General features: G+C 41.3%; 1 protein-coding gene across 1 annotated transcript in view; it reads right to left on the bottom strand.

The window, feature by feature from the left end:
• ASAP1 (ArfGAP with SH3 domain, ankyrin repeat and PH domain 1) overlaps positions 1 to 25,622 on the bottom strand; it is a 157,562-nt gene extending 131,940 nt beyond the window's left edge. Inside the window, exons 1-2 of the mRNA XM_082325849.1 lie at positions 25,497 to 25,622; positions 5,865 to 5,951 (exon numbers count right to left, since the gene is read on the bottom strand). Of these exons, the coding sequence (XP_082181975.1) occupies positions 5,865 to 5,923 (59 nt within the window). The 5' untranslated portion in view covers positions 5,924 to 5,951; positions 25,497 to 25,622. The remainder of the gene's footprint in view (positions 1 to 5,864; positions 5,952 to 25,496) is intronic.
• Between the last annotated feature and the right edge of the window lie 399 nt (positions 25,623 to 26,021).

Raw genomic sequence — 26,021 nt, 5'->3', positions numbered from 1 at the left:
GGCTGCTGTGCAGATGACTCCTCTTGATTAGCACAGACATAGTCATGCCAGGAGCTCACATGTCAGATTTGTTTTTTCTTTCTTCCCAAGTATGAATGAGACGATGCCACTTTGCAAGTAAGGGTTTACACCTACACTCATTTCTTTACTTTCCAGGTTCCCATCTTGGCTATAACTGCTGATAAAAGTGGTGTAGATCAGGCATTGGTGTTTAATTAAAACATTAAATCATTGAAATACACATGCTTTTGTTAGTAAACTATATAGTTGTTCTTTTTATGCTCCTTAGCACCTTCACAAACACGGAGAGTATCACCAGCTCAGCAGCAAACAGCAACAGAACTAGTGGCATGCTAAAACTCATCAGGAAAATATCCTTAGGCTATGCTGCTCTACTATACTGCTATTCTGAATAAATTTGTGGTTTGGTGTTATATTCATCCATTTCAGCTAAACACAGCAGTCAGCATTACTTCCCATCCTCCTTCCTATCCTAACTCACTGTATGGGATCACTATATGGCATGAGGCAGCCATGGCATTTGATCCCCGATAAAGCTGGTTTGAGATTCCTTGATAAAAAAGGATGGGATGGTAAATTGCTGTTGCTACATTTTTATAATTTCATTTCCAGGTAACTGCTGACAAAATTTATGGGAAATGTTTATTTAAATTTATGTCCATAAGTACTAGAATATTCACAAATATTTCTGAACATCAACTCTTCTCATTTGAGTTTAATGTTGGGCTTAGAGGATAAAAGGAGCTTCAGATCAACAAGAATCTCAGCAGGGTGAGTTTGGCTTTTGGTTTTGGAGTATCTCATGTGCTAAAACTCGGTAAACTTTTTTTGTTGATGAAACTCCCATAGTTTTGTTTTGAAAAACAAAACCACCCCATTTATGTAAGGACACGTAACATCATCACTTTGTACTTCAGCGGGAAATGTTTAGTCAGGAGGCATTTCACCTCCAGGAGCAGTGTCTTCTCAGAGGACAGTCCCATCGGCTGACTGAGCCTTGTACAAAATTTAACAACCACATATTTTAACCTGCAGCATGTTTACACTTTTAATATCACATAAGTGCATGATGTACTCACAGGAAAAGGCAAAGTCTATTTTAAACATTGAAGCCTACATCACACATTGTGACTGGTGCTAATTTGCTTGAAGGGAACTTACATGGTAAACTGCAACGTGTTTTTACTTGCGGGAGAAGGCTGTTGGAGTTGACATTTGCAAACAAATCTTTGAAATGATTGTGTTATTGGGACAGAATAGTCAGGTAACTGTCCCATCAAAGAAAAATGTTCTGGTCTAAATCGTATCTCTGTACATGCAGAAAACCAAAATCCAGATCCAGCAAACATGCTGATTGCAATTCTGTATTTTTAAGTGACAGTGTCTACCAGTATGGCTTATGGACTGCATGAGCTACATCAACAATTTCTGTTGCCGCTGTGACTGTTTTGAATACAAGGATCAGCTGATTTCAATTTTAATACTGGCATCTCCAAGCATTTGTCTTCATTTGGTATTTAAAATTAGATAAGAAAACATAAGGAGCTCTCTCAGAAACTACAGTATTAGTTTAAGAGCCTTTTAGTACTAGCAATAGTGGCTTAAACAAAAGGTTCTTTTTGCATCCTTTCAATATTAATATGATAGCAAAAAGAGAACCCATTGTGTTCTCATTATAAATGACATTTTGGTAACATTAAGATCTTGCATTTTTAATGCTCTACGTATCAAACGAAAAACATTAAATCAAAACATCAGAAACATACCACTGAATGATATATTTTGCATCATATTTACTTGAATGTCCTGTGTAAGGAGCTTGACTGAAGCTCAAATAGCCATCTCAAAGGACAGCTGAAAATAACAGCACTGGAAATGAAGTGCAGCATTGAGTTACACAAGATTAAGCTGACTAATCTGCTGATTCAGTTTTGCCTTTGTTTTTTGATTTTGTCATGCAAGATCAAGAGTCATGCAGACAAACACGTAATGGCATTCCAGGCTCAGAGTAACAGCAACAAGCAACGGGCCGTTCCCCTGCAACTTCTGCATCCTCCAAAGAGAAAAACAGCAAAAAGCTCACCAGCAGCAAGAGGCAGCAGGCTAAGGACAGGGGAGGCGTGCTCTTTCTTTTTGTTGCAGGTGTGCTGAATTTGATATTTTTATTGCACAGAGGTTTTTTGTTAGAGATACTCATTTAAGAAATCTTACTTCAGTTCACAGGAGGCGTTAATACTGCATACATCGGGAGAGATCAGATTCAAATAGAGCCCTTAAAACCTCTACAGAATATAAAAACCCAGCAGTATATTCTTCTATAAGGACCGTATTTTGGAGAGTCCAAGATATCAAAGTCTTATGAACGCTGATGAATAAGAAGACCTTCAGTGGAGCCTCTGGCAAATTTAACCCTTTCCCACGATGCAAATTGGAGCCTGCTCATTCCTGACAGAGACGGTCGTGCAAGGACTGCCGACCCCACGGGAGCTGCTCTCCCAGCAGGACCCACCAACGCCGTGTCCGTGATGGTGAGGACCAGCATGAAAGAAACCTGTGCATGGTTATCCTTACATTCCTGACCCTGACCAAATCCTTGGAGGATTGTTGGGATGGACACGGCAGACACATTAGCATGAGAGCAGGACATGCCAGTGGGATTGCAAAGCACAAGACAAAGCCAATATAACATGAAGGGGTACTCTGTGATTGAAACAAGAGAAATAAGAGTCCTTCCAAAGCAGGAATCATAGTAGCTGAATACAATTTTTTTTTTTTTTTTTTTTAATATGAGAAATAGCAATGACTAAGATCAGAGAGCGATACTGCAGAAATGAACATGTTGCAGGGCAGCTGGCATAGCAGGCGCTCCAAAATAAAAAGAGAATGAAATAAAGCCTCAACCCGCACTGCAAACATTTCAATATTTTCTCTTTCCCTCTGGAAACGATATGGCTCTGTCATTATCCAGGCACATCTCTGGTTCTACCTAAGCTGCTAAATGTATGCTGATGGCAGCATGCATCTTGCCTGCAGTGAAACTGGAGGTTCAGGCCAAAATGAACCTGGGAAGCAGTTTGAGAATGAAATAAAGGCTCTATAGACTGTGATCATGTCCTTGAGCTGCCACTCATGGCTGTGACACGGCATTTGATCTCTGTGTGCATCATTTCTTTATCTGTGGAATGCAGACAATTACATTTATTTTTCTAGGTGAAAGCACACTGGGCTTTTCCAGCTGAGTAGTGCTACATCAGAACTAAGTATTTTTATTTTATGTTTTATTCTAAGAGTTTTAAAAAATAGCTAAATGGTGAGAAGGGCTCTCAGGCCACACAATTTCATCAGCATTTTATTGTATAGACCAAAAAGATTGGCAGGTAAATGAAAGGGTTGCTTTCTGCTGGTTGTTCATGATGTGAAAATATAAAGCAGAGAGGTCTGGTTTTGTGAGGGTTTTTTCCCCTCTGTATTATGAATTTATTAGCATTAGAGCAGTATTTAGTGGAAGAAGAGGGACTGAGACCCCACCATGCTAAACAGGTACCTCAAAGTCATTTGTGGCTTTACGCAAGCTTTTCTAAGTTTGCAGACGTGCACATGTATGGGCCTACTGAGTTGAAGTTCAAAAGCTGGCTTACAGTGTTGACTGAGCATACTTCATTTCTTAATTTCCTAAACAGCATCTCATTAGAGAAATGCTGGAAATAAATCTGCAGATGTTGGATGTTATAAAAAAGGCCCTTGCAACCACTGAATTTACTAGCACATCTGCATTTCCTTTATATAAGCCTCTACTTTCCAGGATGCATCACTTGGCCAGACTCTAGAGTTGAACTTAGCTTAAGAAATTTTCAATTTAGGAGTAATGTCTTTTGGGTTTGGGTTTGGGTTTGGGTGGGGTTTTTTTGTTTGGGTTTTTTTTTGAGTCTGTTTATTTGTTTGTTTGATTTGTTATTAAGGAGTTCAATATGTTTGACAATACATAAGGCCTGAAATAATTTGAGGCATACCTGCTTTAATGCTCAAAGGCTTGTCATCAAGCAAAAATTACTCAAATTTAAAATTAGAGTCTGAATGTTTTATTAAAGTAGACATTTGAATATTGTGGTTGTGGGATTCTGTTAAAACCCAGGACAGCAGACAACCATCTGGAAGCTTTTGGAAACTGGTCTTGCTGCATGGACCTAGTCTTCATTGAGTCAGTGTTCACATGGTGCTAAATGAAATAAAGAGGTTTGGAATTTCAGTCTAGAAGTCCTTTGTAGCAGCCCCTCTCTCTGACTACTCATTTGCTTGTACTTTTAACCACTGAAATTGAGCTTGCTGCTTCCTAAGTTAACTGGCTCTCCATTGACTATGGACGGATCTGCCCATCTGTCCTGCCTCTAATGATTTTTTTAATGCATTGCTGATTCCAGCAATTTTGATGGGGGGGCAGGAAAGGTGTCAAAATTCTTCAGTTCCTAGAAGTTTTGCAGGGAAATAAAAATGAGCAGAGGAAAAAGATGTTTATTGCCCCCAGGGACAGAAAAGTTTCACCCTCATCTTCCACTTTATCAAGAGAACCGGTGTAGGAGAAAGATCCTGTAAGTGTCCCAATCATGGGAAAAGTTTCACTGATGTTTTGCACCTCCTCAGGAGCTGCAGTCAAGACCCAAATCTGTAGGAAATCAGGTTTCATTAATTTCAGTGATCTCACCACTACTTATTTGCTTGTCGGTGGTTGTGTTTTATTTTATTCTTCCAAGAAAATCCAGGAGCAATAGGACATAAAACTTAAGTCCTGTTTCAAAATCAAATAGAAATATCCAGCTTAACAGCTTCATACTTTTCAAAAGATGATTGTTTGACTTCTGAACTCTTGCTTATTTAAGGCATCATGGGCTTAAAAAGGAAAAATATGCGTAGCCATGTGACAAAGCAAATGCACCAAAGGAAGATGTATTCAGTTTTGAGAAGACCAGCAGCAGTGATTCACCCCTCTTGGCTGGGCTGGAGTGCAGTATGGTCAACCGTTTCCCCCAGGGAAGAAGAAAAGATGAAAGTCCCGCACCGCTGCGATGGCCACGCAGGGAGCAGTGACCTGTGCCAGGATTGCCGGGATAGCTCCAGCCAGTGCACCAGGTGCAAAGAAAACCTCAGCCTTAACCGTCAGTGGTGGTGTTGTAGGGGGTTCGAGTCAGGCAATCCAAATGTAGCTTTTAGTGGTTCAATGAAACACAGTAAAAACTTAAAAACAAGAGCACTCACCATCCAGAGACTGAATAAACAAAAGCATATTTAGACAACTGTGTGCTATTCAGCACTTCACATCATGAGAAGAAGAGAGTCCCTCCTCTTTCAAGCCCCCGCACAAATCTTGCCATAGATTTTTCAGGCTGATCTCAGAGATTTGTTGTTTTCAAAGTTAAAACAACATCAGTTACCAGATATAGATGAGTTGAAAGGAGTTAGAAAAAGTGTCCTTTTTATACCCTGCCCCCCCATCCAGTTTGGAAATCTATGAAAGCAAAGCAAAATACATAATAAATGTTAGTGTTTGTTCCAGTACTTGCTCAGGCAGTCAATGTTTTGTAAGGATTTACTGATTTATTGGGTTTTTTGATCCTTGGAAGGATTGATTGATAAGTTAGACTTTCTGTGAAAAACACCCACTGTAGTAATGTCTAAAGTGGCATCACGCACAGGAGAAAAAACAAACAAACAAACAAACAAACAGAACCACTGGCAGGTATTGCGATTGATAAAAACAATTTCTTTTGGGATAATTTTTGCAAAGATTCTGGTCTACTTTTTTACACTTTAAACAAGTTATTTATATTTATGTCTTTCTTCTTTCTTACCGATTCCATAGTGAATCTCTGGAAGAAAAACTTGAAAGCCTGGAAGCTGAAGATCTCATGTCTCATCTGTCACGACCAGAAACCTACCTGGATGAGGAGAAAAGATCAAGTAAGTAAAACTGACCAAAGCTGTGGGAGTGACAAGATCACTTATTCAAACAGTCAGTTTGAAACAATGTCCATTAATTCTTCAGTGATGGCAATTTATCATACATTATTTGATTACTGCATTTGATATTGTGAATTTCATTGTGGTAAACAGATCCATTAGAAATCCCCTGAAAATAACACCTTGTTAAAAATTGCTAGATGAGAGCTTCATGTAGCTGACTGGGAAAACTCTTCATCTAACTAAATGTGGCAACTACTCACTCAGCTGCACGGAGTGCAGAGCTGGTAACACCGCCTGTCCAAGTTGTCTGACACTTCAGAAGACCCTGTTTTCAGATATAACTTCAGTCTAACCGTTCAGGCTGAAAATTTCCATGTCAGGTGTATGCACCAGACTGATCTTTTTTAGAAGATGAAGATAAGATTTGAAGGATAAAGAGACTGGGAGCAAGAAGTGGCCTGACAGGGAGGAATCCTGCGTGTAGGAGAGGGGAGGAGGGTGTGGGGAGACGGTCATATCAGGACATGGACAAGCGGTTTCACAGTTTTTTATCAGACTTCTCCACCATTATATTGCATACTATTTCCAGTTTAAGACTTGCGTTGCTGTGGGGGAAGGAAGGTGATAGAGATGCTGCAGAGCCTCTGGAGGAGGTGGGTAGGTCTGGGACATACATACCTTTCACTTTGAGACCTGCTGGGCTGATCTCAATGGGAGGTCCAAAGGGACAAGGTGGAAAAAGATTGACCAGGGCTTGAGGCCAGATATTGGTGCTGGGAAGGAGAAGGCTACCCAGAAGCCATTACCTTTAAAGATGGGGTGGTAAAGCAAGGAGACTGGGACAAGCCACATGAGACAGAGAGATATGGACCAGGGAGGCTGGCAGAACGGGAGACGTGACAAGGACCCATAAGGATGAGATTGGGATCAAACAGGGGGGGCCAAGACAGAAGGGGAGCAGGAGGGAGGCCACCTGCAGATCACACCCTTTGCTTAGCCAGTCTGCCCGTTTCCATTTGAGCACACCACTTGATTCCATAAGAAAAAGCACATCTCCTCCTCTGTGAATCTGTTTTTTTGTTTTTTAACCTAAGAGTCTTGTTACTTCTGTTGACCTATTTCCCCAGAGACTGCCGTAGTTTGTTTATGGGTTTTGTCCTGTTTGTTTTATGTTTCCAAATATGTCATGTGGGTCTGGAGGTTTGCCAACCCTTAACATTAAAAATAACATAGAATAATCCCTGTTTCCAAGACACATGGGATTCAATTAAAAATTGCGACATAGAAGTTTTTGGATGGGATGTTATTATCTCTCTTTTCCCTTCTGTTTCTGAGCCTTAAGGATACTTTCAAGTGATGTTGCCAAGAGCCCTTTTGCCATTAGGAGGGCTAGGCATCTTTTTAACCAGCAGATTTGAAATTTTTACATACTGGCTGGAAAGGATCTGAGATTCTACCAGGTATGCCTCCAGCTTGGCAGCACGGGAGAAGAAATAGTTATGGGCTCTGTCCATAAGGAAGAGGTGTGTCCTTTGATATGAAGGCAGGGGTGTAAGAGGAGAAGTATCTACCTTAAACCAAGAATATTACACTTGAATATTACATTACATGCAGGAAAAAGGTGTTAGAAGACGACTTGGGTGCTGCACTGGTTTTCATGGGCTGGGAAAGGCCTTCACCAGCTGACAACCGGGTACCACAGTCTCATAACAAAATCACAGCCACCTGCAACCCCAGATCTGGCTCAACCCATGATGACATGTCTGCTTGTTGTTTAACTTTACAGTATATCTGTTCCTTTTAAAGATATTATCCATCTCCTTAGGCAAAACTGTCACCTTCATGATTATAGATTTATGCTATTCAAATCAAAGCAAGAAGAAAAAAATATATAGTGGCTGATTGCTTTCTAAATTGAATGCTGCCCTATGTTCACAAGTAACTATGATTTACATTAAATTATGTTTTGAATTGATGGTAATTTATTTTTCATAAGTCCAAAAAGTCACAGAGTCTCCTTACATCTGCTATAATAAGCTACTGAATTATTTAATTATTTAATTAATTATTTAATTACCTGTTTGCTGTGGGCAGCATTACCAGCATTTGTGGTTAGATCTGAGTGGCTCAGGATGATTATATTCCCTTTCTAGGTCTCCTGCTCATTTCTGAGCCTCTCAGTACTACAGCAACCAGCACATAAAATGAAATATGAAAGAAATCCAGAAAAATATTTATAAAGAAGTCAAGTTGGTTGAAGTTATCAGGATTGATTGATGAGAAACAACACTGAGAAGGAAACATTTGTGGCTCTCCTAGAGAGAAGAAAGTTGGCCCAGTGATGAATACGCTCACGTGGGTTCAACACCCTGACTCAGTGACCTTGGAAAAGTTATTAAGGCATCATTCAGATGGCAGATTCCTCGGACCTTATGCCCATGTGAGTGTTTTGTCTGGGTAAAGAGTCTTTTGAGGCTAAATACACCTTTTATGAAACTCGACCCAAGGACAGTAGTAGAATTTGGGCTATGTCAAGATGGCATCTTGACTCTGTTTCTCACCCAAAAAAAAAGAAAAACAGTGCTTCCCAAGCGTCCTTGGCAATGTGAAGGTAACACTATCAGATTTATGTAAAGTCCTTATATATGACAGTATGTGAGCGGGAGCGGGGAGTGAATAGCAAATATAAAACCCCAGAACAGATAGAGAACAATGAAAACCTGGGGAAATATGATTGCTTTTTTCTTAGGGACACCTACACCTGAAAAGAGAAAGACTAGTTGGGGCTTAAGTATGAAAGAGGCCTAGCTGAGAACAGGGTGACATTAATGGCAGCTGGGTGATGATTCAATAAAATACAGTAATACAATAGCAAATTCTATTAATTAGTCCTCAGATGAGGGAAGTATTTGTTCTTGTGCCTGATTATAAATGCATACAATCATATTGAATTAATTGGTGCAATCTAAGTGCTTAACTAACCCTATCTCTTAACTAATAAGTATAATGAGTTGTATACCCATATTTTTAAGCTATTTAACACTAGTGAAATAGTGTGGAAAGCCAATCGATTCTCAGGAACGGAATATAAAAATTACCAATATATTGGATAATAGTCAAGAAGAAAATCTTATGCAGGGATTTTGCAGAGGAGAGGAAAAGATCAGGAAATATTTTTACACTCTTCAATTACCTGCATTTGATATTGCTTAAACTCTGTGTGATTTCATGCATAAGTTATTTAATGACCTATTTTCGTTTGCTTTTTTTTTTTTTCTTTCATAGTAGAATACACAACCTGAACAGCAATAATATAAATATATATTTTGCATGTCTAATGAATATTTTAGGACAAATATTAACCAGCTGATTTTCATGCATGCTTGAACTGGATTTAACCTAACTAGAAAAACTCAAACAAGCAAAAGTTAATATTGTTTCTACAGTCACTGATGTAACAATAATAGTAGTTGTACACCACCATGCTGAAAATCAACTCCCTTTATGTCCAAACAATAGCGTGAATCACAGAATTCTGACCTTGATATACAAATGTGATCATGTAGTAATTATAGCTCTTGTGCTTTCTGTATAAACAGACTACTTCATCTGGAAATGCTGTAGAGTACTGCTTCATTCTGCAATTTACAGCTAATGACTGAGCAGAAAGATTTTGTATCCCAAGAAGTTTTAAAATAAAGCAGGTAGAAAAAATCTTATTTCCTGCAAATGAAAAAATTAAGCTGGTTATTTGAACTAGAGGGAATCAAGTCATTGATCTATCTATATGCTGTTGAAAAGCATACTTACAAATTTAAAGATTGTCTTCAAAATCGCATTTGGCAAAGGTTAACGAAGCTATTTTCATGGGATAACTGACATGTTCTTGAACAACTGTGAGATTAAAGAAAATGTCTTTCATTTCATGCCAAAATCTGCTGTAGGTTTGTTCTGTTTGTGTCTGTGTTGGCATCATCCAAACAGGATGTAACAAACATGTTCTTTGGCTTCGCCCTAATCCATGATTTGGATAATGCTGTTAGGATGTGGTGTAACAGACTTCAGTGAAGCAAATCCAAGGATATTTTTCTGTGGACAAGTCACCTCAGACTTGATTTTAGTATGTCCTAAGCAATAGAAGCTCCATCCTGACCTCATACATTAACTGTATCTGTTTTTCAGTGCTTCCATAAAAAGACACCATCAAAATACTAGCATGCTTATAGGCACATGCTAAACCCTGAATGAAGTAATAAAGGAAGAATTATCAATGATTTACACTAACCAAGGCAGTGTCCTGGCTTGTATCAGGAATAGTGTGGCCAGCAGGACCAGGGAGGTGATAGTGTCCCTGTCCTCGGCACTGGTGAGGCTGCACCTCGAGTACTGTGTTCAGTTTTGGGCCTCTCACTACAAGAAGGACATTGAGGTGCTGGAGCGTGTCCAGAGAAGGGCAATGAAGCTGGTGAAGGGTCTAGAGCACAAGTCTTATGAGGAGCGACTGAGGGAGCTGGGGTTGTTTAGTCTGGAGAAGAGGAGGCTGAGGGGAGACTTTATTGCTCTCTACAGCTACCTGAAAGTAGGTTGTAGCGAAGTGGGGGGGGTCTCTTCTCCCAAGTAACAAGCGATAGGACGAGAGGAAACGGCCTCAAGCTGCGCCAAGGGAAGTTTAGGTTGGATCTTAGGAAAAACTTCTTCACCAAATGGGTAGTCAGGCCTTGGAACAGGCTGCCCAGGGAAGTGGTTGAGTCTCCATCCCTGGTGGTATTTAAAAGACAGGTAGGTGTGGTGCTTAGGGACATGGTTTAGTGGTGGACTTGGCAGTGCTAGGTTTATGGTTGGACTTGATGATCTTAAGGGTCTTTTCCAACCTTAATGATTCTATGATATGTATGTATTTGTTAAAGAGTTGGTTTACCCTGGGTGTCCATGCCTAGCTGCCATTACAAGAAGACTTAAACAGGTTCTTAGGAGTTGCTGTAATTGACGTTTGGGAATCCAAGGACAAAATGCATTGCATGGTCATTGCCTGGTCTGCGGGCTCAAGGCAGGGAAAGGCAGCACTCAGCAAAAACCACAGAGGCTGGCGACCACCAGGACTGGATTTCTTGTCACGACATCTACGACTTGTCTTTTTGTTTCATCTCACCTTGTGCACTGGTACCTACCTTACTGCATGGTCAGATCACTGCATACTGACCACCTGCTCTGATCAGGGTTTACAACTGCCCTATTCATTTTCTGCTGATTTTACCAGCAACAATTCTGTTTCCCTTACAAGTTGCTGATTACAATGTCAAACCCAGCATAGAGCCCAGGAGTGACCCTGAAGAGCTGACTGACAGCCTCTTGATGATGATTCCCTATTTATAATGGTTTCTGAGAAATGTCAATTGCTCAGTTTTTAATCTATTAAATAATTACACTGATGACTTTAGGTAACTCTAATTTCTTAATCAAAATGTTGTTTGGTGCCAGAAGTTCTACCAAAGTTCATAAGTATTGCATCAATAGTATTGATTTTTTTTTCAGGAAAATGTAAAAGCTCAAAAAATACCAAGATAGCTTTCTTGAAATAAAATATATCTACCTTAATTCCATCCTGACTGGCATGAATTGCATTACTTTTCCCTGATTCTTTATGAATAGTGCCTGGAATTAGCCATTCCAGTGTTTTACACTGGCTTGATGTCAGGCTGAGGGGGTTATTAATCCTCAGGTCATTCCATTGAACTTTTAAATACATTGGCAAAGTATGAGCTTTCTTCCATTTATCTTGAAATACCCATGTATTTGAATATGTATGGAAAATCAACCTAAAAATTCAGATAGCTTCTTGGACAATAGTCTTAGAAATAACAGCTGATTAAAAAAGAATCTACTTTTAGGAGATGGCATTACTGTTAGAATGGAAATTAGTTCTCCACCCTCATCTGATGATATGATCATTATATGATTATGAAGTGATCATGATAGGATATTTGAGCTGTGCAAGTGCTATAGAAGAGTTGCACCAGACAGCTTAAATCTGGTTTAGGAATTCATGCTGCAAAACATGGTAATTCTAAGACTCAACAGTTTTGTAATATATCAACACTGTTGGTGTATGATGTTACAAGATATTGCTATTGAGGGCCAGAGGGCTTAAGCGTACTTGTTCGGTAATTTTCTGCAGTCTCATTCAAAGGTGAATTTTCTTTAAGACTCAGATATATGACAAAGAGATTTGTGTAAGTATTTAGACTGAAGGACTCTCTAGTCTTTGAAGCCTCTCTTTTGTTATTGTCTAAGGGCTTCAGGATGATGGTATTGTGACTTAAATCTCCTTGTATCCACTTAAGAGTGACCTTTTTATCCCTTCCGACTACATCCATCGGCTGTTTCTTGGGCTCAGGGAAGAATTTTCATTTTGTGGAGGCAGCAGCTAATCAGAGTGTCTGCTGCCTGGCTTCAGACCTCTGGAGAGCTTTCATGGATCTCGTCAAGGGTATTTTTTTATATTTGATGACAAGGCTGCCATCCGCAGTCCAAGATTTTGAGTTACTTACAATCCATTTCTGTAGACTGTGAGGGGCTAATTACACATGAGAGTGTTTCCCACCTTCTCTGTAAGGTTAGTCACTGCTTAATTATTTACTCAGTACGTAGTCTATAACAAATAATAATAGATAATAAATTAATAATACCATCTGAATGCAACATCAAGTCCTCTTGTCACTGCCCCCACTCATTCTCAATAGCCACTGATTATAGGCTGAATTCAATATCAACCGTTTGCTGAATGTATTTTTAGGAAGAAGTCATTATAAAAATGAGAAACTAAACCTAGTGTAGCTGTGTTTAGGATCGACTAGTCTCTGCATGAAAAGTCTGGCGCATGTGATCTTTCCATGTCCTTCCTACAGTAGATTTTCTACTCTGTGTCAACAGCTCTCAAGCAAAGCAAGTGGCACACCTTCTGCTTCTAGCCCTCATTGCTAAGTCAGGCACCAATAAATTCTTGCATTGTCCTTGTGTCTGAACACCTCACAAAAGTACATTAATGTATCTATATCTCATATATATTTGTAGGATGACTATATATACTTGTGATCAAAGCCTGGCTCTGTACTTGAGACCCCGGACTGAAGATGAGCACATTGGGCTCCAGTTCGTGGCTTCTGCTACGATGTGCTCATCTTCAGTCTGATGTCTCAAGTACAGAGCCAAGCTTTGATCACAAGGATGACTCCACGGTGCCTTCTGCCAACGTCTCTTGTCCTGGTACCGCTCTGCCCTTCAAAGTGCCTTGTTTTTCATGCCTTCCCCATTGACGTGTGCCAGGCAGTACCACTCTCCTTCTTACCAGCCCTGTGAAAATGTCACATATTTTGGCTGATATAATACTGCTAGCCATCCTGTCCTTCAGCGGAGTGCAGAACTATCAAAGCATCTCTACAGAATATCCCAAAATATGAGGCACATAGAAACCTCAACACAGGAATACAAAGATGTTCCTAAATATTCTCTGTATCTACGCCTACAGTGAGTCATGCCCAGATCCATGAGCATGCTCTTTGAAATTTTATGTACTATCTACATAGAAAAATGAGATTAACTCAAAGTAAGTGACAGAGCAGAGCCTTTAAGACTTGATCCAAACTCAGTTCATGTAAATGAGATTCTTTACATCCACTTTACTGAGCTCTGACTCAACTTTTAGACTGTAAAAGCGGGCTGTATCTGACAAAGTGTCTTTGCCTGGGCTGTTCACCCCAGGCTCCCTTTTTTGTTACTGATGATAGAGTCAATACAGACAACTGAAACTAGGTTGCAGCTCACCTCATCCTACAGAAGTAGATGTTTAAAATAGAGATACTAAAGTAGATGTCTACAAAGGTCAGATGAAGCACAGCCTAAACTCTCTCTTTCATTCTCCTGACTAAAAGAGAGACAGTAGGGTGCCGAGCCCAGAGGTAGACACCGATCGCAAAGATGCTGCGTGCCCTAAGTGCATTGCGTCAGGGCCTTCTTATTTCTGCCTGAACCATATTGTGGGCGGATACAAGACCATACCTCTAATTCTACATTCAAGAAGAGGTGCCCGGTGGAAGAAAACAAAAAATAGGAAACTTTTAATGGAAATCCCCGGAAAAAATACCTATTGGTGCACTACCGTAGATGCTGACATACTTTCCACTGGCAATCTAATGGCAAGTTGTAATGATCTTTAGATTTTCTCTGATAGAAGAAGTTACACAAATAAAATACAGTAAAATTATACGTTGTAATATAAGTTTTATATTTTTACCAAGAGAAGAATGATGCAGCTGAAAAATAACCTCTTTTTTTCAGTTTCATTTGTATCAGTTTCCTGTCAAGCTCACTTGACGGTACTGGGACTGCCCTTCTTGGTGACAGCATCAATTTATACCGAGACAGAAGCAATCAAATAATATGGTTTTTAAGAAGGTGGGAAGGCATTGAGACTGAGCGTCTCTAGGCCCTAATGGTAGTTAAAAATACTGAATACCTCACACATTACACTCTTGAAACATCTCCTATTATTTAATAAATCACTTCATAAAGAAATTAATTTTACCGGTGCATTAATTAGTTAAACTGGCTAATGAGTTGCTAATATCTCAGCAAGTGACAGTGAGATGACTATTTTGGATCCACTCAGATGTGGTTGGCTCACGTTATAGAAAGTCGAGATGCGCCTGGTAGGAACCCTCAGGTTTCTTCTGCCCTTCTGCAGCTGTGCAGCTGAGCTGCCTGCTCAGTGAATACTTGACAAGTGCCAGTGTTAAAAAAAGAGAAGAAAAAAAAGAAAGAGAAAGACAACTATTTCAAGGGGCAATTATCTAAATGAGCTGGAGAAACCTGGGATGACTAAGCCCCCAATCTCTGGAGAATTTGTTCTGAGCACTTTGATGAATTTTAAAATGGTATTGCATTCTCGGTTTTAATAATGTAGCCTTGCTCTTCTTCTTCTGGCTCTAGGCAACTGTTGTTAAGTCCATTTTTTACAAAAGCCTAAGGAAACTGAGTTAATAAGGCAAAGTCACTAAACCCACTGCTGCAGAGCTGCCAGGTGCCTGAGTGCCTGAGAGCAGGCAAGAAGGCAGCTGCGTGCGTTACCTTCAGCATCGCACCTACCAGGGTCGGCCTTTTTATCTGTCACGTTAGGGATCTGTTTCACTTTCAGTTCAGCAAATAAAATTAATTAAAGGGGGAAAAAGTTTCAGTATCTCTAGCACGATGAGTGGTAATTTATGCAGCTTTGGTTTCCTTCCTCTGATATATTCATGAACTGAGTCTGGATCTTGACAAAACAAGAGACATCTCTGATTAAAAAAAAACGCCAATGGAAAACATCAGTCCCCATCACTGGTTTACAGTTTTATGTTGGTTTCTTCAGTGAACAGTGCTAGAAGTGCAAATGTTTTGCTGCTTGAGGTTGGAGTCACAAGGAAATCTGGCACTGAAACACCAAGCCAAGTGTAGGTTTTGGGTGTCTTAGTCCCTGGGAAAATTCAGAAGCCTGAGTCAGCTGCCCATACATCTCTTTAGCCAACATCTGGAAAGCTGAACCCTTAACAGTGGGCTCACAGAAGAAGACACTACAGTAAGAGGGAGGCACCTAAACCACCTAACAAGGAGCACAAAAGATGCAGCTGGGCTTTGATCGCAGCCTTCGAGAATTCAGGGGTATCTGTCTCTGTAGCAGACCTGTGGTCATGAATCTGCCCGTGGAGGTGGGAGCTGAAGTCAGCCCTTCATATCTTGTAAAAATGTGATGCCCCCTGTAGCACTTGAGCAGTTAACAGCAGTGTGTTCGGGAGGCTCCATGTTCTGTTCCCTGCTCTGCCTAAGCGGGACCAGGATTTCCAGCCAGCGCCTGTCCTCTCCTGCAGGCCCCTAAGACCACTTCTGCCAGGCCTAGAAATTGTTAGTAGTTACAAAACAATCAGGTTAAATCTTCCTTTGTGAAAAACAAAACCAGAACCATAGGGCACTGTGAATCTAACTCAGATTTTTTTCCAGGGAACATCTGATCCAATTTAATTCAGTAAGTCCCATTCCAGTCATTAATCTCCAGCCAAAATTTGTTTTTTATTTTATTGCACATTATGATTTACTGCACAGCTCTCTGTTCATTATTGCTTAGAGAAGCAGTTGCTCAGATCCTCTTTCCCTTGATCTCCTGATCAGGAAAATACTGCGCAGATGTGAACAGAAGTAAGACTATTACTCCTCTGAGACAACTCTTCCCCAATTAAAAATAGTGCCTGTGAGGGAAATTATGATCTTGCAAATAGCTTCAAATAGATTCTAAGAAAGACTACATTAACAGCACAAATGAGGCCAGGTTTCCTTACATCAGGTCTACTGTTTGCTGCAAAAACCGTGCAGTAACTGACACAATTAATATTGCACAAATATCCTGGGAGGGCTTAAAAATGTTGAAATTCCACATATGTATCCTTCAGTAGTTAGAAGAACCTGATCTGCCCAGTGCATTCCAGAATGAACCTATTTCCTTTTTAGGAAACAAATATCTTCTTTGTTTTTGTCATGCACAGGAAAGGACAAAGCAGAAACATATTTTCTTGTGATAACCACTGTCAAAACCAGAGGGTGTTGCCAGTGTTCATGCAGATGCCGCCTGGTCACTGTGGTCCTTCCCTCCTCCCTTGCGTTGTATCTGTGGGAACCAGACCAAAGCCCGCTGCAGTCTGCATCTGGACTAGGAGCTGGATGAGACTGCTCAGTTCTGGTGTTCGTGACCACCACTCATCTCCTGCTAAACCTGGTAAACTAATATATGTTGCAGATGGCTGGAGGTGCTAAGGAGTGAAAGCACTAAGCAGTCTTTCTGGGGATCTGAGTTCCTTTCCCGTCTAAGTTCACATTCTGGAGAGATCCCAGTGTCTTCCTCCAAGATGCAAATTGACTTCTCTTCAATAGTCTGGCCCAGCTGATGATTTCTATTTAGAAAGGCACTTGAATTATAAAAACAAATGTTCCACAGCTCAGGACTGTGATACATTGTCTTGCACTGGGAAACTCAAGAGGCAATGCTGAACTCTAGTCTCCCGAAACCCTAATTAGTGGACTGAAATAACTGACCTCACTTTCAAAAGGACATTGAAATAATTTATTCAGGACTTTGGTATGAGCTGAGGCTCTGAATTTTAGGCAACTAGCTTTTGACAATTACTGATTTAAGCTTTTGTCTACAATGGCCAGCTTTAGCAAACAGGGTCCTCTCGTAGTATTGCTTATCTAAGAAAAACGTTGGCACTGTACTATCAGCCAGCACTAGTATGTAAGCAATACTGATGTCAGGATATTATTATCTGCAGGAAACGCTTTTCACATTAACATGGTGTTTTAATGGCCTGTGATATTGCAAGAAGATATTTCTTCCAAGGAGAGAGAATTTAAGTACTGGGATAAATAACAACAGGTGTCTTTTACCTAACTGTTATTGCCTCCAAAGCCACACTGGCACATGCAGGTTTGCAAGAACACCAAGAGGACTTGGGAGAGCTGAAACCCCACATGGGCAGCCTGAAGGGCAAATGCCTGTGGAAGCTTTCCCCCCAGGTTGTGGTGAGCACAGTGCTGCATTCCCATGGAAATGCTCTTTTTGTCTCACAGTAGTTGTGGCTTTTCCCTTGGGGAGGAGGTAGTCAGAGGTTACAGCAGTGTTTTTTTCTTCTAGCCATCCGCCTGTTTTTATAAAATGTGTAGGAGCACTTGAGACCTCTGTTCCTCCATCTGTCTTGGTTGAGGCGGGTTCAAAGTCTTGGAGGGACAAATGCACACACAGTGCAATTGCCTCAGTCTGATTCACAGAGACCAGGCTACAAATATTGAAGAGTTCTCAGTATCAAACTCCACTTCAATGATCTAAATTTCCATGATATAAGTTCTTTTTTCCCAGGATGTAAATCGTGACACGAATGAGATTCCCTTAAATGCTAAGGTGTTCTTCAACATCCAGCATCATGAAAAAATGTTGTGTAACAGTCCTTGTTTTCCTTAGGGTCAGGCTAAATCTGGTCTCACTGGTTGGGGTCATATCCCCAGTTGTGCCTGATCTGCCTAATGGTGCAAATCTATTGTAGGAGTTTACTTCTAAGTCTAACTCTCTTGCTCAACTTGTAGCAATTGGAGGACTTGGCTTGGGAAACTGCTGATATGACTTGCAGGACATGGGCCTATTGCAGATCCCAGCCTTGAGAAGGAGCTGCTTAGGGCCTTCTGACTGTTTGGGAAATAAGACAGTCCTAAAATGGGCAGAATTAGTGTTAGAAATGATCCTTGGGGGAAGGAGGCTTCTGGCTGAAGAGCAACCTTACAGCCAGGCTGCTCACTTTGCTTGAAGGCAATGGAAGGGACGAAGTGTAGGAGTTTACGATATACCATGTGCATACATGTATATACCAGCCTATGGGGGGACTGCGTAATAACTGAGCTTCCTAGGAACTCTGGGAAGAAAAACATAAATCTCAACAGTCAAGCAATTTGTCTAATTCAGACCAGGTGTCAGGTAGCCTGTCGTATGGCTCCAGCATATAGGAGCAAAACATGACTTACAATCACCTTTTTATCCTTGTTCCTGCTGCTACTGATGCCCTTTAAGTCTAATATTCTCAATGGTAAGGAAATTTGTTTCAACTGAGCCAAATCCCATTTGTCTGTCTAGGTGGTGAGAACAAATGCCAGCTGTAGATCATCTTGAGTCAGAAGTAGATTTTTAACCCCATCCTGGTCAAGACGTAAACATGATCGCTCCTTCTCAACCACAGCTTCATAAACACACAAAATAAAACTGATAAAGTTTAAATGACCTGTGCGATCTGAGATTCTGGCTAAAACCTCTTTTACCATTGATTAAATCTGGAGTCAGATTGTGGCATTGATTTAGGACAAGCGTAAGATCAGAATTATACCCTGCTGGTTGATAATAATTTAAAATCTCTACATTTAATGTAGAATTATGGTACCCATTAGTTTTAATAAAATATCTTCAGAAATTATTCTACCAAGGTAGAGATTCTCTTTGTTCGTGAATATATGTAACTACCGAATTGTGGGAATTTCTGATCCTGACAAGCTTTGCTAAGTACTCAGCTACTAATTATGAACAGGAATAAAAGGACACCTGCTGAAATAATTATTAAAGGATATGCAACTACAGCCTGCCTCTGATCAGATGGATGAAGCCAGTATTCTACATCAGCAGAGAATGCAGTCTTACGCATTTTATGACAAATATACCATTAGGTAAATGATTACATCAGTAAGCATATTAATTTGGGTGACTACTGAACTGCTTAGATTTGAATGCAGAAGGAAAGTAGCAATATAGTTCCACACTAAATTAGATAAAATAAATGTTAGAGTTCCATGGTGCTGGCATAGATCTTATTTACCCACAAATAAATCTGGAATATTTCCACAAAATTCAGTTTTTAGCACTATGATAAATCAGGTAGGAGACTAGGATTGGACCCTCACTGTCAGTAATGATTTAATAGCTGCACATTCAGGAAAAAATTCCTTCCATGAATTCATCTACTCATTTTTGTCTACCAATTTGTTGTACCCATATAAGCCTTTTTTTAATGGATGCTTAAAATGTCTATTAGTTTAAGTACAAAAAAGCCTACAAATCCATGTTGTAAATATCTGCAGGACAAGTTCATCCTAAGTATGAGCTCTGACTCAGAAAATCCTCCAGGTGAGATGCTGGAAAGCTGGGACCATAATCTGGGAAAATACCACTACATGTCCTCCCTGTTCAACTCTTGCATCCTACACATAATGTCAGCCACTACTGCAGATAGGATCCTGAAGTGTTGGCTCAGATGGTTTTATGTTCTTATATAGAACCATAGCATTATGCTAAGGGCTTGGTGTTATGCTGAATCTAGGTACCATAAGGCTTATCCTAGCACCTGAAACGTCCTGCTGCCGCTCTGGCTGGCAGTTCTGGCCAGAACAAAATTGCTTTCTATGCATTTCGCCAACTGCTATAAAAAGGGCATGCAGCTGTGCCAGCCTTGGCAGGAGACATCTCCCTCTTCTTGCCCCAGTAGTTTTGAGGAGCACATCAACCATGTGCCCTGCATTTCCCACTTACATGCTCCCTTCTGACTACTCCAGAGATGAACAAGAAGAAAGGGGGAGCCAGCCATGCTTCTCCTGCTGCTGATCTGGATAGTGCCATGCCGTGACTTGCCTGTGGTCACATCATAATTCAGTGCCAGAAGGTGGCAATTCTAGGGCTGTTGTTCAGCCACTAAGTAAAAGCTGATTTTTTTTCTCCCCAGGCTGAAGAATAGATATGGAGAAATGCATGTGGTTGCAGATCCTCCCAGGACCCTGGGGCACAGCTTGGTTTCTAGGTGCAATCCCACTCCATCCCTGTGCCAGAAGGCCACAGCTCCAGCCACTGTAACCGAGAGAGAAGACTTGGCAAGGCCTTATTTGCTCTTTCTCCAAACCAGGTTGAATTTTCAACCTTAAGGCCACACTCTGCAAGTCATTTACTCTCCTAGATCAGGGGGCCATTCTGGTGATTGTACAGATATGGTATTTTTACCTGCTGAATTACAAATGAGGCTTGCAGCTGGGTGAAGAAGATTGATTGCACTATTTTATTTGTGCAATGAACACCCAGGAGCATGTCTGTTTGTAGCCAAGGAGAGGCTCTCCTAATCATGGACTGAGGATGCACTGGAAATGGATGGAAATTAAAAGCCCATGACCTTTGAGAGTCATAAACCACTTGCAGAATGTCTCATAGGCATCTCCTCCCATGGGGAAATGTTGCAATCTTCAGTTTTATTGGTTTCTTTAAGCTCCAGATTCTTTAAAACTGGATGTTACTATAGCCCCGTGGCTCTGTGATGACGAGTGCTGTGGCACCATGAAGGTGTTGGGATCTTTACCCCTACACTCTAGACTCCTCACCTCTCGTTCACATGTATCCTCCCTCCAGCCTTTCCTCCCTGCCCAACAAATTCAGGTTTTGAGGGACGGAAAAGCTCGACTGGGGCTTTTTACTACCCCGGGCAGGGTTGCTCCTTGCCTTCCCCCTCTGGAGCCTGGCTCGCCAGCCCCACACCATGCACCTTTCACCACTTCTCCCGGGGATCACCAAACAGTCTCAGGCATGCTTGGCTTCACGGCAAAGCTTCTCCAATTTGTTTGTTATTTTTCCTCCGGCTTTATTTATGAAAGCTGCATGCCGAAACACCCTCCCCTCATTGCCACCCCTTTTCTCTCCGTTTTGTTTCCCGCTGGGTGTTGCGCTCTGACACACCAATTAAAGACACGAAGTACAAGGTGGGGATCATCTGGCCCTGGCTGCAGAGCATCGGCAAGAAGAGAAGCTCCTAGAGATAAAATCAGGTTTCTTTCTCTCTTTACAGGACCTTGCTGTGGGATGTCCAGGGCTTCCTGCCGCAGCCCGCGGGGCGGCCAGCAGTCCCCGGCCAGCGCTCTGCTCTCCCTAATGCAATTACAGTCTGCAAATGTTTAAAGGCAGTTTCTTTTGAGTTAGCCACATGCTTCAAATTGTTATGTGGTTAACCGCTGAGAACAAACCCCCACACAAATACCTACGGATCAACTTGCTTGAGCCAGGGTGGTAGTGGTGGGGGCGGAAGGGGAGGGGGGGGCTTCCTCATTTTGCTTTTGATGAGAAGAAAATAGAGTTTTCTTTCGACTTTTCTAAACTGCTAGCAGCCGCCGCATCGCGGTGCGCTCTGGTTGTTGCTGTTTGCACATTTGTTTGCGTTTACCACTGATGAAAGGGGCCTTGTTTGACAGCTATGGCCACGTACGCCATGGGCCAAGGCCTCCACTGGTGTAAATCAGCTCGCCTGGTGAATGAGAACTGAAAACACGACCTCCTCTCCGTGTGTGCCGTGCAAACACCAAGCCTGGGGAAGCCTTCCGCGCTTTGACATTGCCCTATCCCATGTCCCTTAACTCTTATAAAAGATGAATACTTTTCCACTGACTCAGAGAGGCAGATGGATTTTGTTAACTCCAGCCGAGATAGAGGAGGATACGCAAAAAGCATCGCTGCCTCTCGGGGTGGGCTGAACCCAGCTTTGGGGTTCAGGGGGGACCAAGCGAGGAGCTTCATGTTACGCCCTGTTCAGCATGGATGGAGCTTGGCTTGTGGGTACCACATGGGAGCAGAGCGATACGTGGTCCAGGCTGAGCCCTGCTGCTAATCAGTGTCTGAAATAATGAACCATACTGTCGTTCCCTCTCTCTGAAGCACGGCAGCTCCCCAAAGCCCAAGAGAGAGACTTCAAGCCAACAGCAATGAAAAAACAAACACCCCAAAACAAGCGCAGCGCTCAAAACCCCTCAGTAATTCCATTGCCTCTACTTAAATTACAGAGTTTTTCAGTGAAGTAAATTAACTTCCCTTTGCATGCATTTCCTTGTATTTTTAAGGACTATGATGCCACCGAGGAGCAAATTGTCTTACAAACCCAATCCTACCTGGGGACAGTTTCCAAACACGATTGGCATAGCTGTTCATGTAGCACTCATGAGGGTGGACCCAAGTGGAAATATAAATAATTATTTTGCCATGGGCCAACTTTAAGATCCGTCTTAAGTTTACTTTCATTTATAAAATAACAGATTAAAGACTCTATAAGGTGGCTACAAAAGCTGCAATCCAAACATGATCCACTTTGCTCAGGCATGAAACAAAATTGCATTCTTTGCTTTTTGCAGAAAACAGCGCGAAAAGGAGAGGTCAAAGGCTTTGGATGTGGGGAACAGTTTCAGTGAAAGTGGTTTAGTTCCTCTGGTCCATTTATCATCTGAGCAGAGAAACATCACTGTGCGTATGAAGTTAGCTCTGCAGGACTCTATGCCTGTCAAAACTGTTTATCCATACTTGCCAACAACAGCAAGAAAAGCAGGAGGACTGGCAGTCGTGATGGTGAATGAGTTGGACACATGGAGTGAGGGCGCATGAGTTAAACCTCCTCACTGATGCAGAAAGAGAAAGAGAGGGAGGGAAAGAACATTAAAGCATGATGTGTCTAATCTTAGAGAGTTTAATGGTGCAGTTCATTAAAAAAAAAAAATGACCTTTTGCAGAATTTCTTCATGGGCAACTGAGTAGATGGGTCTTAGTGGCCAGTTAGCCCTCACGCTGCTGAAGGCACAGGAGTAAATGCCAGCAGAAACAGCTATTGGGGGATATTGGCACATTAACGTTATTGGCCGTGGGTAGCGGAGTTGGGAATGTTGCACTTCCTTAGATAATTCAAAACTAATGTGATTGATAATCACTTATTAAGGAGCTATTTAGTGCTTGGTATAGTTATATGAAGAGGTATAAAAAATTCCCGCAGTCTAAATCGAACAGAACCTTAAAGCTATGTGAGGGCTATCAGGACAACAAAGCAAACAAAAAAAAAAAAAAAAAAGGAGAGGAAAGAGAATTCAGGTTTATAAAAAGAAACATGTACACAATGAGCTGAAGGTTGTGCTTCTGCACTTCCTGGTCTGGGTGTGAGCAGAAGAGGAAATACCAAAATACCACCAGAAAAACTATTCCCACAGCATTTCCAACCTGACAGAGACCAGAAAATTCTGCCAGTCCTGCAAAAATGGAGGGAAGAAACCCACAACCAACCCAGTCCCAAGCCTCCTGCTCATTGGAAAGCCAATGAAATTTCCAAAGCTAGGAGACTGGGGTAGACCTAGACAAGTCTTCGTATTTCCCCTGAGTCCTTATCTGTACTCTGTATTTTCTGCAGTTCGCTGATTGTTGGTGACATTTTGACTCTTCTGCCAGCTTTAAGAGGAGCACATTTCTGCTACAGCCAGTTTAATCGCATCTGTGACCACAGACCACCAAATTGCGTGTTAACTGCAAAGCAGGGCACCATGGTCTGGTCTAACTCAGGTGAGGGGTTCCTTGTCCTCCCTTTCATTTTCTGAGGGTCAGTCTCCTACAATGAGAGTACAAACCTACGTACACAGCGAGAACCAACCTTTCAATGCATAAAATACCATCAGTTTCAGTGTTGCCCCATGTTAATAATCAAAACTGAATTCCTGAAGGCTTGCAGGCAGAAAAGACATGAGTTTGGCCTGGCTGGTCTCACACAAACCTTCCACTGATACCAAAGAAAACCTGGAAGAAGAGCAGCAGGATCACATTCAAAGGGTTGTGCGGAAAGTCGGCACACCAGGCAATTAGTTTAAAACTTCAGATTTGGAAGCTCTGCAAAGAATTTGGAAAATGGCTCTTTCCCTTTATTGGTATAAAAAAGGAAAGTATTGTCTCCTGCTAAACCCCAAGAATTTAAATGTTCAAGTCTCTTGATTGACGTGCAGTATTATATACTGGGATTCAGGACTTTTTCAATAGTCTAATGAAAATCAGGGCTAAAGTAAAATTACTACAGAAAGCTGTTTTCCCTATAGATGTTTCCTAACATCTAAGCAATTTCTGAATCAAGTTTTTTTCCCCAAAATTAGAGAACTGAATCACTGGAGCAGCTCCAAGGAGCAGCTCAGGAATGTTCAGTGCAACCACAGCCTCCAGCTATGGGACAGAACAAAATCTGCAACAGTGGTGATGCTTTATCTTCCACATCTCACTCCAACAACACTTCCGTGGGTGCCAGCAATGAAATCTGCTTCAAAGACGTCTGAAAAGAAGACTTTTTCATTTCAAATGCTGAGTCACTGATTTTGAGACCGGTCAACTCATTGCATTTGTGACTGCAGTTTAACTAAAACCACCTAAGGCTAATAATGCCGTCATGGACTCTCACATCCAAAAATGAAGCTAAAACCTTAGCTAAGCCTCATGTCTGAATGCAGCTTTCCAGTTCATTCAGAGGAGCATAGCACTCAGCATTTTCCCTCCAACAACAGAAAGCCCCTTTCTGGCCTCCCATAACATAGCTGCATGAAATACGTTTTCACTACTACTGCAAACTTATTTAAGAAACAATAGGAGAAATAGTTGGCACATGGATTCTTCTTAAAACTTAAATCTAGATCAACAATAAAACATAAAAGGCCAAGGAAACATGCAAAGACACTCAGAAAATGCTCATTTTTCTTTTAAGATTTATTTTCGCTGAGATTGAGACGTTGCAATTTACTCAATGTGGGCCCCATTCTGCAAGTCTTTTCTTACATGAGCTCTTTTTAAAGTCACTGAGGTTGTTTATGTGAGTAAAAGTTACTTACATGAGTAAGGACTCACAGTATCTGGACTTAGAAGTTTTGCTACAGTAAAGTTTACCTAGACATTATCTGGGCTGTAGAGCAGTGTGTATTTTTAGGAATTAAAAATGGACTTCGGTTGTTTTTTTTGGAAAAAGTTCTAACTTCAGCTTCACCCATCTGCTTTTTGCAGTTTGCTCAGCAGCCACATTGAATGGACGCGCTCAGCCTTTGTCCCTGTCTCAGAGCTGCTCGTTACCAACCACGCTCAGCCCCAACGCGCTGTAACTCACCAGGATGCGTGCAGTCTGAATTCCCATTCCAGATTTGGTCCTCAAACCTAAGGCCATTATTCCATCTCAGACTAAAACATATTCTCCCATGGGCAGCTGAAAAAGAGCATCTTTCTTCAGGTTTTCTTGCCACAAAAAGATAAAATAAAGTGAAATAAAATAATAATAATAAAAAAGGAAATCCAATGTACGGCAATCCCCAGAGTTCTGGAGTCTAAAAGTGTTGTTGATCTGCATCCATAAATGTCCTGACCAGTGAGGAAACACAGGCACTACAACTGGAAAGAGAGCAGGAAGGAAAACCTACCATGTGAGCAAAGTAAAAAAAAAAAAAGAAAGGGGGGGGAGAGAGAGAGAAAAAGGTCTGCTCAGTGGACAGCACTTGGGCTGATAGCAGGGATTTCAGGAAATCCAAACACTCAGACAGGAAATCTGAACACTGGATAAACATGCCATAATCTCCACAGATACAGTTAACGTGCTGCGTCTCCCTTTAACCCTTCGCCTGCCCATGGCTGAGGCTGA

This window comes from Platalea leucorodia (genome assembly GCF_965183815.1).
Source record: "Platalea leucorodia genome assembly, chromosome: 1".
Taxonomy (NCBI): domain Eukaryota; kingdom Metazoa; phylum Chordata; class Aves; order Pelecaniformes; family Threskiornithidae; genus Platalea; species Platalea leucorodia.
Note: the sequence above shows the minus strand (reverse complement) of the source record. Positions and strands in the feature narration are given on the sequence as shown.